We start from the raw sequence: 12830 nt of genomic DNA on the forward strand, positions 1-12830 counted from the left end.
ATTTGCACAGAATTAGCCTTGGTGAGGTGACAGACAGCCTTGGTGAGGTGACAGACAGCCTTGGTGAGGTGACAGACAGCCTTGGTGAGGTGACAGACAAGTCCACACAGACAGCCCAGCGCAATCCCAGCTGTCAGTCATCCTCCAGAGTGTGTTCCAGCCATGGCAGGATGACGTTAATACCAGTCTCTACTATTCATCCAGAGGTCTTTAAAGTGGTTCTATGCACCACGCCTCACAAAGGAAAACAGCCTTCCCGTTTTAAGGCACTTGACCTTTCCCGTCTTTGCAAACCAAAGAGGACACAGGGTTATTTAAGTCTGCAAGTGAAAAGGAAATGGTAATTTCCAAGTGAGTAAAACGATGACAATAAGGCAGACAGACTGTTTTTTTTCCCATGTTTGAATTCTGATCTCACGTTTTAAAAGGCCCTGCTCGTCTCCTGTGGCAGACTGAGTGTGTTTTAATGATGAAGCTGGGGAGAGATTAAAGAGCCCCTAGCTCCCATTGCAGCTAAGCCTTTCCCTTTTATACAAATGCAAATAGCATGTCACTGCGTTAATGTCTGGGCTTACTCTCACTAACTCATCAACCTAACATTATTCAGCTGATATTATACCCACATTATCTTAAACTCAGGAAACAGAAACTGAGCTCGACTTGGAAGCTACTGGGTGTTGAGTCAACAGAATGAACACGTGTGGACGTGCTGTAAACAGTGTTCACTGAAACAAATAGCCTCGCTGGATTTCACAGTCATTCACCTACTAGTCTATAAGGGATGCTGTCAACATGTCCTGCCTTGCATGGTGACGTGTGCTGTAGCTTAGATGTTCTGATGGGTGCCAGAGAAAAACTTTAAAAGCACTGAGAAATCTCAGAGGAATCAGTGAGTGTGCGAGTGTTATCCTCATCCTGTCCAGATGCTGCTCTCTGGGGACAATCTTAAAGCCTCTAGACCACTCTCTAGCCACCTGGCACTCTGATTGGTTACCAGGTCATTTTCTAGGAATTATAGGTAATGTATTGTGTATTTTTCATGAAAACACACACACACACACACACACACACACACACACACACACACACACACACACACACACACACACACACACACACACACACACACACACACACACACACACACACACACACACAAGCCTGGCGTTAAACACCATCTGGCTATCCAGGGTTGTTTTCCTGAAGAGTGCAGACCAGACCAGAGACCAGACTACAGAGCCTCCATCTCCCCTCATCAGGGCTCTGTACTGTATGAGAGGGTATTCAACGAGTACCTGACCAAACCAGTGAAGACAGAAACACCTGTCATGTGAACTGCGTTAATATGTGTCATGATACAAGGTACAACACGGCTGTTACACCAGCAAACACAGCAGGCTGCCAATTCATGTTACACCAGCCAATACAGCAGGCTGCCAATTCATACATAAGGGAAGACACCAACATACCATATTGAGTAATGGTGACTATGACATCAGGCTGACAGTATATTAAATGGGCCAGTCAGGCTTTAGGTGACTATGACATCAGGCTGACAGTATATTAACTGGGCCAGTCAGGCTTTAGGTGACTATGACATCAGGCTGACAGTATATTAAATGGGCCAGTCAGGCTTTAGGTGACTATGACATCAGGCTGACAGTATATTAAATGGGCCAGTCAGGCTTTAGGTGACTATGACATCAGGCTGACAGTATATTAAATGGGCCAGTCAGGCTTTAGGTGACTATGACATCAGGCTGACAGTATATTAAATGGGCCAGTCAGGCTTTAGGTGACTATGACATCAGGCTGACAGTATATTAACTGGGCCAGTCAGGCTTTAGGTGACTATGACATCAGGCTGACAGTATATTAAATGGGCCAGTCAGGCTTTAGGTGACTATGACATCAGGCTGACAGTATATTAACTGGGCCAGTCAGGCTTTAGGTGACTATGACATCAGGCTGACAGTATATTAAATGGGCCAGTCAGGCTTTAGGTGACTATGACATCAGGCTGACAGTATATTAAATGGGCCAGTCAGGCTTTAGGTGACTATGACATCAGGCTGACAGTATATTAAATGGGCCAGTCAGGCTTTAGGTGACTATGACATCAGGCTGACAGTATATTAAATGGGCCAGTCAGGCTTTAGGTGACTATGACATCAGGCTGACAGTATATTAACTGGGCCAGTCAGGCTTTAGGTGACTATGACATCAGGCTGACAGTATATTAAATGGGCCAGTCAGGCTTTAGGTGACTATGACATCAGGCTGACAGTATATTAACTGGGCCAGTCAGGCTTTAGGTGACTATGACATCAGGCTGACAGTATATTAAATGGGCCAGTCAGGCTTTAGGTGACTATGACATCAGGCTGACAGTATATTAAATGGGCCAGTCAGGCTTTAGGTGACTATGACATCAGGCTGACAGTATATTAAATGGGCCAGTCAGGCTTTAGGTGACTATGACATCAGGCTGACAGTATATTAAATGGGCCAATCTAGGCTTTATGTGACTATGACATCAGGCTGACAGTATATTAAATGGGCCAATCTAGGCTTTATGTGACTATGACATCAGGCTGACAGTATATTAAATGGGCCAGTCAGGCTTTAGGTGGCATCGATCTCATAGTCATTAGCTACAGTACAGGAGAAAAGACGTTCAGGTATTTCACAAATAGGCATATTTACTGAAACTGAATAACTAATGTAATTAAAATATATAAAACAGATTCAAACTCCTCTTTAGTGCGACAGACAGACAGACAGACAGACAGACAGACAGACAGACAGGAAGCTGACTAGCTTATTACTGAGGAGTTGATCTAACAGAGGTTTCTTTACCTAGCTGCTGTAATTATGCTAGAAGATAAACCAGGAGAGAAGAGAAGGGGAGCGGGGTCAAACCAGGAGAGAAGAGAAGGGGAGCGGGGTCAAACCAGGAGAGAAGGGAAGGGGAGCGGGGTCAAACCAGGAGAGAAGAGAAGGGGAGCGGGGTCAAACCAGGAGAGAAGAGAAGGGGAGCGGGGTCAAACCAGGAGAGAAGAGAAGGGGAGCGGGGTCAAACCAGGAGAGAAGAGAAGGGGAGCGGGGTCAAACCAGGAGAGAAGGGAAGGGGAGCGGGGTCAAACCAGGAGAGAAGGGAAGGGGAGCGGGGTCAAACCAGGAGAGAAGAGAAGGGGAGCGGGGTCAAACCAGGAGAGAAGAGAAGGGGAGCGGGGTCAAACCAGGAGAGAAGAGAAGGGGAGCGGGGTCAAACCAGGAGAGAAGGGAAGGGGAGCGGGGTCAAACCAGGAGAGAAGAGAAGGGGAGCGGGGTCAAACCAGGAGAGAAGAGAAGGGGAGCGGGGTCAAACCAGGAGAGAAGGGAAGGGGAGCGGGGTCAAACCAGGAGAGAAGGGAAGGGGAGCGGGGTCAAACCAGGAGAGAAGGGAAGGGGAGCGGGGTCAAACCAGGAGAGAAGGGAAGGGGAGCGGGGTCAAACCAGGAGAGAAGGGAAGGGGAGCGGGGTCAAACCAGGAGAGAAGGGAAGGGGAGCGGGGTCAAACCAGGAGAGAAGGGAAGGGGAGCGGGGTCAAACCAGGAGAGAAGAGAAGGGGAGCGGGGTCAAACCAGGAGAGAAGAGAAGGGGAGCGGGGTCAAACCAGGAGAGAAGAGAAGGGGAGCGGGGTCAAACCAGGAGAGAAGGGAAGGGGAGCGGGGTCAAACCAGGAGAGAAGAGAAGGGGAGCGGGGTCAAACCAGGAGAGAAGGGAAGGGGAGCGGGGTCAAACCAGGAGAGAAGAGAAGGGGAGCGGGGTCAAACCAGGAGAGAAGAGAAGGGGAGCGGGGTCAAACCAGGAGAGAAGAGAAGGGGAGCGGGGTCAAACCAGGAGAGAAGAGAAGGGGAGCGGGGTCAAACCAGGAGAGAAGGGAAGGGGAGCGGGGTCAAACCAGGAGAGAAGGGAAGGGGAGCGGGGTCAAACCAGGAGAGAAGGGAAGGGGAGCGGGGTCAAACCAGGAGAGAAGGGAAGGGGAGCGGGGTCAAACCAGGAGAGAAGAGAAGGGGAGCGGGGTCAAACCAGGAGAGAAGGGAAGGGGAGCGGGGTCAAACCAGGAGAGAAGGGAAGGGGAGCGGGGTCAAACCAGGAGAGAAGAGAAGGGGAGCGGGGTCAAACCAGGAGAGAAGGGAAGGGGAGCGGGGTCAAACCAGGAGAGAAGGGAAGGGGAGCGGGGTCAAACCAGGAGAGAAGGGAAGGGGAGCGGGGTCAAACCAGGAGAGAAGGGAAGGGGAGCGGGGTCAAACCAGGAGAGAAGAGAAGGGGAGCGGGGTCAAACCAGGAGAGAAGGGAAGGGGAGCGGGGTCAAACCAGGAGAGAAGAGAAGGGGAGCGGGGTCAAACCAGGAGAGAAGGGAAGGGGAGCGGGGTCAAACCAGGAGAGAAGAGAAGGGGAGCGGGGTCAAACCAGGAGAGAAGAGAAGGGGAGCGGGGTCAAACCAGGAGAGAAGGGAAGGGGAGCGGGGTCAAACCAGGAGAGAAGAGAAGGGGAGCGGGGTCAAACCAGGAGAGAAGAGAAGGGGAGCGGGGTCAAACCAGGAGAGAAGGGAAGGGGAGCGGGGTCAAACCAGGAGAGAAGGGAAGGGGAGCGGGGTCAAACCAGGAGAGAAGGGAAGGGGATGGGGTCTGATATCAAGCAGAGGAAAACTTTAATAAACTGGCTAATGAGAAATATAATAAACTATGATTATTTGCTCGTCTAAGATAACTCTGCAGGTCATATTTTCAGTTTAGAAATCGCTTCCACAATTTCCTGTGGGCTGCATTACGCAATAGCTGTGGATACATTAAAAAAGTGAATTATTTTTGCAGGCCTCTTATTATGTCATTCACGCAAAGCACAATGAACCGGTTTTACTAATCTGATAAACAGCTTCTCAGTGAGACGTGACAACCCAACTCCTCATGTTATCACTGTCATCCTGTCACAGACGAAGTCATTAACAATCACACACAACATTAGTTGGTATTTGCGTCGGACGTTCGTTAGCTACTTAACATTTTAATTCCTTGTTTTGACAAAACCTAGAACTTTCCCTAGCCTCTCATTCACCCTGTAATGTTATTGTGAACCAGCTTACTATAGACAAAGCTGTGGGTGTGTAGAATGAAGTTACAAACAACATGCAGTAATAGATTGTATACTGCCAACACAACCCAACGCTGAGAACTCAGATTTGATAATACTGCCATCTACTGGTGCAATGAACACCTGAAGACAGTATTTTATGGAGGTACAGTAATGTACCAGCACTTCCATACACATCCATTAGGTGTCGCCCTAGTGCTGCGATAGCTTGTAACAACCATACAATCTATTGATGCAACACACACAACTGTAGGGGTAGTGTGTGTGTGTGTGTGCGTGCGCGCTTAGTGGGTGTCAGTGAGGGCAGAGCAACCAGCTCCTCCCTGCCCTGCCCTGCCTGGAAGAGCAATAGTGGACAGCACTGTGTACTGCCTGGCTAGATGGATGGAGCTGTCCACCATAGGTGGAGCAATCAAATGGTTGGTTATAAAATACTGATGATTAATATAAAGCTTCATCCATATTGATTTATAGGGACGGGGGATAAACAAGGAATCATTTAGTCAGTAGGTCATCACTGTGTGTCTCTAGGAATGAATATAGTTTGTGTATGTGTGTCTGTTGCGTGTGTGTGTCTGATGCGTGTGTCTGTTGTGTGTGTTGTGTCTGTTGAGTGTGTGTTGTGTGTGTCTGATACGTGTGTCTGTTGTGTGTGTTTTGTCTGTCTGCTGCGTGTGTCTGCTCTGTGTGTCTGTTGTGTGTGTGTCTGATGTGTGTGTGTGTGTTGCGTGTGTGTGTCTGTCTGTCTGCTGCGTGTGTCTGCTCTGTGTTTGTTGTGTGTGTGTCTGATGTGTGTGTGTGTGTGTGTGTGTGTGTGTGTGTGTGTGTGTGTGTGTGTGTGTCTGATGCATGTGTGTGTGCAGTAGAAGAAGCAGTGTACACACCAGTCCTGCAGTGAGTGATGGTGCAGACTGGCCCAGGGACTGGTTCCTCATGCGAACCAGGTTGTTGGGGGGTTCTCCAGGAGGCTGCCAGGCTAGCTGACTCACCCCACCCTGCATACTGCTGGACAGGGGCAGGAGCTGCTTACCTAGGGGGGAGGAACAACAAGACAACCAGGCTCAAATACTGAACAACAGCTCAACGTTGTGTGTGTGTGTGTGTGTGTGTGTGTGTGTGTGTGTGTGTGTGTGTGTGTGTCTCTCTCTCTCTTACCGGTCATAGCCATGCTGCTACGGCGAGCGCGGCCGTCATCCTGGCTGAGCTGTCGGTGTAGTTTGGTCTTGTTGGCGGCGGGGGACAGGTCAGGGTTACTCAACTTCCTGAACAACAGGGGAGGGGGCGCAGCAAACTCCTTCTACAGAGAGAGAGAGAGATGGAAGGGAAGAGGGAGAATGGAGACAAGAGCAGAGAAAGAGGGAGAGGCGACGAAGAGAGAGGTGGGAGGAGAGGGAGATGGGGAGGGACGGGGAGGGAAAGGAGAGAGAGCGAGAGGAACGGGGAGGGAGAGAGAAAGCGTAGGAAAGAGGGACGGGGAGAGAGAGAGCATAATGGGGAGGGAAAGGGGAGGGAAAGGAGAGAGAGAGTAGGAGAGAGAGGGACAGTGAGGGAAAGGAGAGAGGACGGGGAGGGAAAGGAGAGAGAGACAGGGAGGAAAGGAGAGGAAGAAGAGAACAAAAGACAGGCCTATTAAAACACTCAGCTCCAATCCCAACAAGTAAAGTAAGCTGTCCCAGTCCACGTGAGTATCCATCTCTGTAGCTATTCAACAGTGAAGTAACACCACCGCAAAGCCAACCAAACCCCAGTCAGTCAGTATTGGCTCATGTGATGTTTGCGCAGGCCCCTGGCCAACCAAACCCATCAGTCAGTAAATGGCCTCTCGCCAAACAAGCCCCAGTCAGTCATTAAATGTCCCCTGGCCAACCAAACCCCAATCAGTAATGGCCCCTGGAGGCCCTTGGCCAACCAAACCCCAGTCAGTAAATGGCCCCTGGAGGCCCTTGGCCAACCAAACCCCAATCAGTAAATGGCCCCTGGAGGCCATTGGCCAACCAAACCCCAGTCAGTAAATGGCCCCTGGAGGCCCTTGGCCAACCAAACCCGTCAGTCAGTAAATGGCCCCTGAAGGCCCCTGGACACAGCAAGGCCATAGAGTGCAGAGAAAACACAGACAGTGGAGCCACTGCTAACAGCGCCTCTACACACACATCCCATAAAACACTGATCAAACAGGGGTTTAAAGCACAAACACAGGAAGATCTGATTTTAAAATCAGTTGTAAAGGGGTGGACAGTTCCTGAAATATTGATTTTGCCTGTTGAGACCAATTCCAACGGAGATCACCAGAGAGAGGCACATGGAGGATGTGATGTACAGCCAGTTAGATGAGTCAGGCCTATTTGTTTTGCTTCGATGGCCTCGGAAACATCCGTCACCGTGGAAACCTGGCTTGGCTGAGGTCACTTCCTCTCCCCAGCCACCAGACCAACCCCTGGCGTTGTAAGGAGGAGTGTTCCAGAAGCATCTGGCGTGTCAGACCACCACCCCTCAGTGGGCTTATTTAGTTAGTTTTCCGAAATATGCAATCTTCAAAAAGCAAGAAAGTTGGCGCAGATGTATCATTCAGGCCAGGTGCTTGCATTAATGATGAGACAAATAGCTAATGTTAGCTAGCTAGTGAAATTAGAACGTGTGACTAACACCAGTGCGGCAAGCAGTCGCCTGCATAAACGTTTTCAGTCATCAGGGCATGCCATTTGCAGTTGAAATGCATAGCCAATACATGTTTTATTGAATAACAGTTTAATGTACATATTGTTTCTGTAAGCAAACATTGTCGTAATGAACTGCATGCTTGTACTTGTCATAATGTACTCTCATTGCGAGGTTGCCATAAAGCAGGGCTGTACAACTCTGTTCCTGGAGAGCTACGTCCTGTAGGTTTTCACTCCAACCCTAATCTAGCACATCTGATTCTAATAATTAGCTGCTTGACAAGATGAATCAGGACAGCTACAACAACGGTTTACGTGAAAACCTCCAGGAACATGGTTGGAGAGCCAGGCCATAAAGTGTTTGTTTACATGATCTATGACTGTTGTAAACACTGTAGTAAATCTACTCAAGATAAATGCTGATGCTGACACCTAGCGTGGCATTACGAAGTGCATGTTGCTGCAATTCAATGCTTATTTGTGAACAGTGCAGTTTCAGATAGAGTTGAATTAATTCAACCAGCCACCCCTTGTTGTGGTTTAGCACAAATACTTTTGCATACTTCTTATCCACTGCTATAGATAGGTACAACTTAAAGATGTGTCTAAGAAGGTAAACTAAACACGTTTTGTATTTACTGTCGTATTTATAAAGGACATAGTTGCTTTTTGGTGGATATCCTGTAAACCACAAATTAAATGTTATTAAATAATGTTAATTGTAATATTTCGTTATAATTTGTCATCATTTAGAGCAGTGGTCACCAACCAGTCGATCACCAAATATATAAATAAAAAAACTAAAAAAACTACGATAAAGCCTTGTGTTCCTATTTTTTTTAAATGAATTCCACACTGTTGACAGTGGGTGGACTTGATTCAGCAGCCCTAGCGTCAGGAAGGCAAAGTGTTCCCATTTTGAACCATTTCATGTGTCTGAAGATAGAACTCTGCCTACCCGGCAGGCCCAGAGAGCAAATCAAGCGCTCCTTTCGGTCTATGGCTGGCAGTTTCCTCCAGCCATACACTGTAAAAAGAAGCCTCGAAAGCACAGCAAAGTTGATACTGTGAGATTTCAAAACTTAGAACCATGACTAGAGAAAACAAATACAGCAAAGAGCTGCTGTTTTTATGAGTGAGTTCATGTTTAAGTTGTTATTCAGCACTGTCAACACTTTGTGCCGTCTCCCTACTTTCCCTCACGCTACAACCAGCACTGCAGTGAATGAGTATAGTAAAGTGTTACCGATAAGCTAGCGTTGTTATTATAAGCGGCTTGTCTTTTTTTAATATCGAGGAATATTTCACCTTCTCTGGTCATTGGAGTAACAACATAAATTGGTGCATGAGGCAGAAATGCAGTGAGACTTGAGGTTAGCCATCAGCTGGAAGACTATGCCCCCTTTTCTCAGCGGAGGGAGGGAGAGCGGAGGGACGCTGAGTCAGGTGAGAGGCAGCCTCCCTGCTGCTGCCTCCCTGCTGCTGCCTCCCCCTCAGACTGACCATCAGAAGCAGGTAATCAGTCCAGTAAATATATATACAGTGAGGGGAAAAAAGTATTTGATCCCCTGCTGATTTTGTACGTTTGCCCACTGACAAAGAAATGATCAGTCTATCATTTTAATGGTAGGTTTATTTGAACAGTGAGACAGAATAACAACAAAAAAATCCAGAAAAACGCATGTCAAACATTTTATAAATTGATTTGCATTTTAATGAGGGAAATGAGTATTTGACCCCCTCTCAATCAGAAAGATTTCTGGCTCCCAGGTGTCTTTTATACAGGTAACGAGCTGAGATTAGGAGCACACTCTTAAAGGGAGTGCTCCTAATCTCAGTTTGTTACCTGTAAAAAAGACACCTGTCCACAGAAGCAATCAATCAGATTCCAAACTCTCCACCATGGCCAAGACCAAAGAGCTCTCCAAGAATGTCAGGGACAAGATTGTAGACCTACACAAGGCTGGAATGGGCCACAAGACCATCGCCAAGCAGCTTGGTGAGAAGGTGACAACAGTTGGTGCGATTATTTGCAAATGGAAGAAACACAAAAGAACTGTCAATCTCCCTCGGCCTGGGGCTCCATGCAAGATCTCACCTCGTGGAGTTGCAATGATCATGAGAGCGGTGAGGAATCAGCCCAGAACTACACGGGAGGATCTCGTCAATGATCTCAAGGCAGCTGGGACCATAGTCACCAAGAAAAAAATTGGTAACACACAACGCCGTGAAGGACTGAAATCCTGCAGTGCCCGCAAGGTCCCCCTGCTCAAGAAAGCACATATACATGCCCGTCTGAAGTTTGCCAATGAACATCTGAATGATTCAGAGGACAACTGGGTGAAAGTGTTGTGGTCAGATGAGACCAAAATGGAGCTCTTTGACATCAACTCGCCGTGTTTGGAGAAGGAGGAATGCTGCCTATGACCCCAAGTATACCATCCCCACCGTCAAACATGGAGGTGGAAACATTATGCTTTGGGGGTGTTTTTCTGCTAAGGGGACAGGACAACTTCACTGCATCAAAGGGACGATGGACGGGGCCATGTACCGTCAAATCTTGGGTAAGAACCTCCTTCCCTCAGCCAGGGCATTGAAAATGGGTCGTGGATGGGTATTCCAGCATGACCCAAAACACACGGCCAAGGCAACAAAGGAGTGGCTCAAGAAGAAGCACATTAAGGTCCTGGAGTGGCCTAGCCAGTCTCCAGACCTTAATCCCATAGAAAATCTGTGGAGGGAGCTGAAGGTTCGAGTTGCCAAACGTCAGCCTCGAAACCTTAATGACTTGGAGAAGATCTGCAAAGAGGAGTGGGACAAAATCCCTCCTGAGATGTGTGCAAACCTGGTGGCCAACTACAAGAAACGTCTGACCTCTATGATTGCCAACAAGGGTGTTGCCACCAAGTACTAAGTCATGTTTTGCAGAGGGGTCAAATACTTATTTCCCTCATTAAAATGCAAATTAATTTCTAACATTTTTGACATGCATTTTTCAGGATTTTTTTGTTGTTATACTGTCTCTCACTGTTCAAATAAACCTACCATTAAAATTATAGACTGATCATTTCTTTGTCAGTGGGCAAACGTACAAAATCAGCAGGGGATCAAATACTTTTTTCCCTCACTGTATTATGCTCACTCAGCTGTGACTCACAAGTAATAAAACAAATGATCTATTACCAGTATGATTATTTACCTACATTTTTTCAAAATGGTCTGAGAAGAACAAAATTGGCAGTGCAATTTAAACATCGTTAATATGCTACAGAAGTATTTTTAATTGGTGAATTTTAATTTGTGAATGTTGCATAGGCTTACGTTTTTTAAGTCATGTTAATAATAATAACAACAAAAATTAACGGTAGATCCCGGCTTGCATTTCGACTCAGAAAGGGATCTTGACTCAGAAAAGGTTGGTGGCCACTGATTTAGAGGATCTGTTTATTCCACCTTTAAAAAAAGAGTTTTGCCACCCATAAAATCAGTATCGGTATCAGACCCAAAAATCCCATATCGGCCGGGCTCTAATCCTAACAATCACAGAAAAACCCAGAGGAATACAACTGCATCACACACAGGAATATATAAACATCTGCAACAAAACACACTGACACCCGCCATTCAATAGTTGAATTTGTGTCTATCTACGACTCCAACAACAAGCTATTGTATGGCCTTCGTAATTCACAACAAACAAAGGCACATTATGAAACATCACCAGTCTGACTAACATTTCCTTGTGCATGATGGGACAGAATCAGAGCAGGTCTCCCTGTTCAGTAATACTGCAATATCCCTAGGGCAGCATTTCCATCCAGCCATGGAGCCCCAGGCCAGACAGCAGGCTAGGCACTGGTCAGGTCCCGACAGAGAGACGAGCACCAGACAGGACCAGAGGAAGGAGGGTAGGTGCAGGGACTGTGGCTGAAGAAAGTAAGGGTTGGGTATGATAATCAGCTCGAGCTGTGGTGAGAGACAGACAAGCAGGCAGGAACAGGAAGCGGGGAGGAGAGCTTCATGTACAGTATGTTCAGTGCCTCCACCACTGCATTTCCCTCCTTCACACCTAGGTGGTATAGTCAGGCTTGAGATGTTGAGGAAAAATAAAAGCTGTGAAATGAACACATACAGGTAACTGCCAAAATAAAGGAAATACCAACATAAAGTATCTTAATAAGGCTTTGGGCCACAATGAGCCGCCAGAACAACTTCAATTCACCTTTGCATAGATTCCACATCTGTCTGGAACTCTATTGGCGGGATGCGACACCATTCTTCCACAATAAATTATATCATTTGGTGTTTTGTTGATGATTGTGGAAAACGTTGTCTCAGACGCCACTCCAGAATCTCCCATAAGTGTGTAATTGGGTTGCATGACTGACTGACACACACACACACACACACACACACACACACACACACACACACACACACACACACACACACACACACACACACACACACACACACACACACACACACACACACACACACACACACACACACACACACACACACTAAACCCCCTGTGCTAATTTGGGACTCTCCTCCTTCAAAGTCTCTGAGATCTCTTCTTCTAGCCATGGTACCCAATATAATGGACAACTGGGCATTTGTAAAGCACCTGCTTTCAATATACTTTGTATCCCTCACTTACTAAAGTGTTTCCTTAATTTTGGCAGTTACCTTTACAATCAGCTTTTAAGAGCATTGGATATTTAACAGGGGATTTGAGTGTGTAAACCAGCGTAGTTGGATATGTCCTTTAGCCCCAGGAGGTTTTGTATAGGAGGGTACTGGAGCCAACAGCAGCTAGTGTTAACATGCACACGCTCTCCCGCCCTCTTTATTTCTCCCTCTCTTTCTCTCTCACTTTCTCTCTCCCCAGTGAAAGCTCCTTACGCTTGGCTCACGTTACTCCTTTGAGGCGTTGAATGACTCCTCCTCTTCACCTCCTTCCTCTGGTCCAGATGTTTTCCGTAGTGAGTGGTCTCATCACTGGTTCCTGGCAGAGTGTCTCCTTCCTGC

At 47.2% G+C, this 12830-nt stretch overlaps 1 protein-coding gene across 11 annotated transcripts in view; it reads right to left on the reverse strand.

Moving 5' to 3' along the window:
- The window catches only part of LOC106560530 (microtubule-associated serine/threonine-protein kinase 2), a 329712-nt gene that overhangs the window by 248928 nt on the left and 67954 nt on the right, over nt 1–12830 (reverse strand). For all 11 annotated transcript variants that reach the window (XM_045687861.1, XM_045687862.1, XM_045687859.1 and 8 more), the window contains exons 2-3: nt 6295–6436; nt 6024–6169 (exon numbers count right to left, since the gene is read on the reverse strand). In XM_045687861.1, coding sequence (XP_045543817.1) covers nt 6024–6169; nt 6295–6436 — 288 coding nt within the window. The remainder of the gene's footprint in view (nt 1–6023; nt 6170–6294; nt 6437–12830) is intronic.

This window comes from Salmo salar, chromosome ssa10 (assembly GCF_905237065.1).
Source record: "Salmo salar chromosome ssa10, Ssal_v3.1, whole genome shotgun sequence".
Classification (NCBI taxonomy): domain Eukaryota; kingdom Metazoa; phylum Chordata; class Actinopteri; order Salmoniformes; family Salmonidae; genus Salmo; species Salmo salar.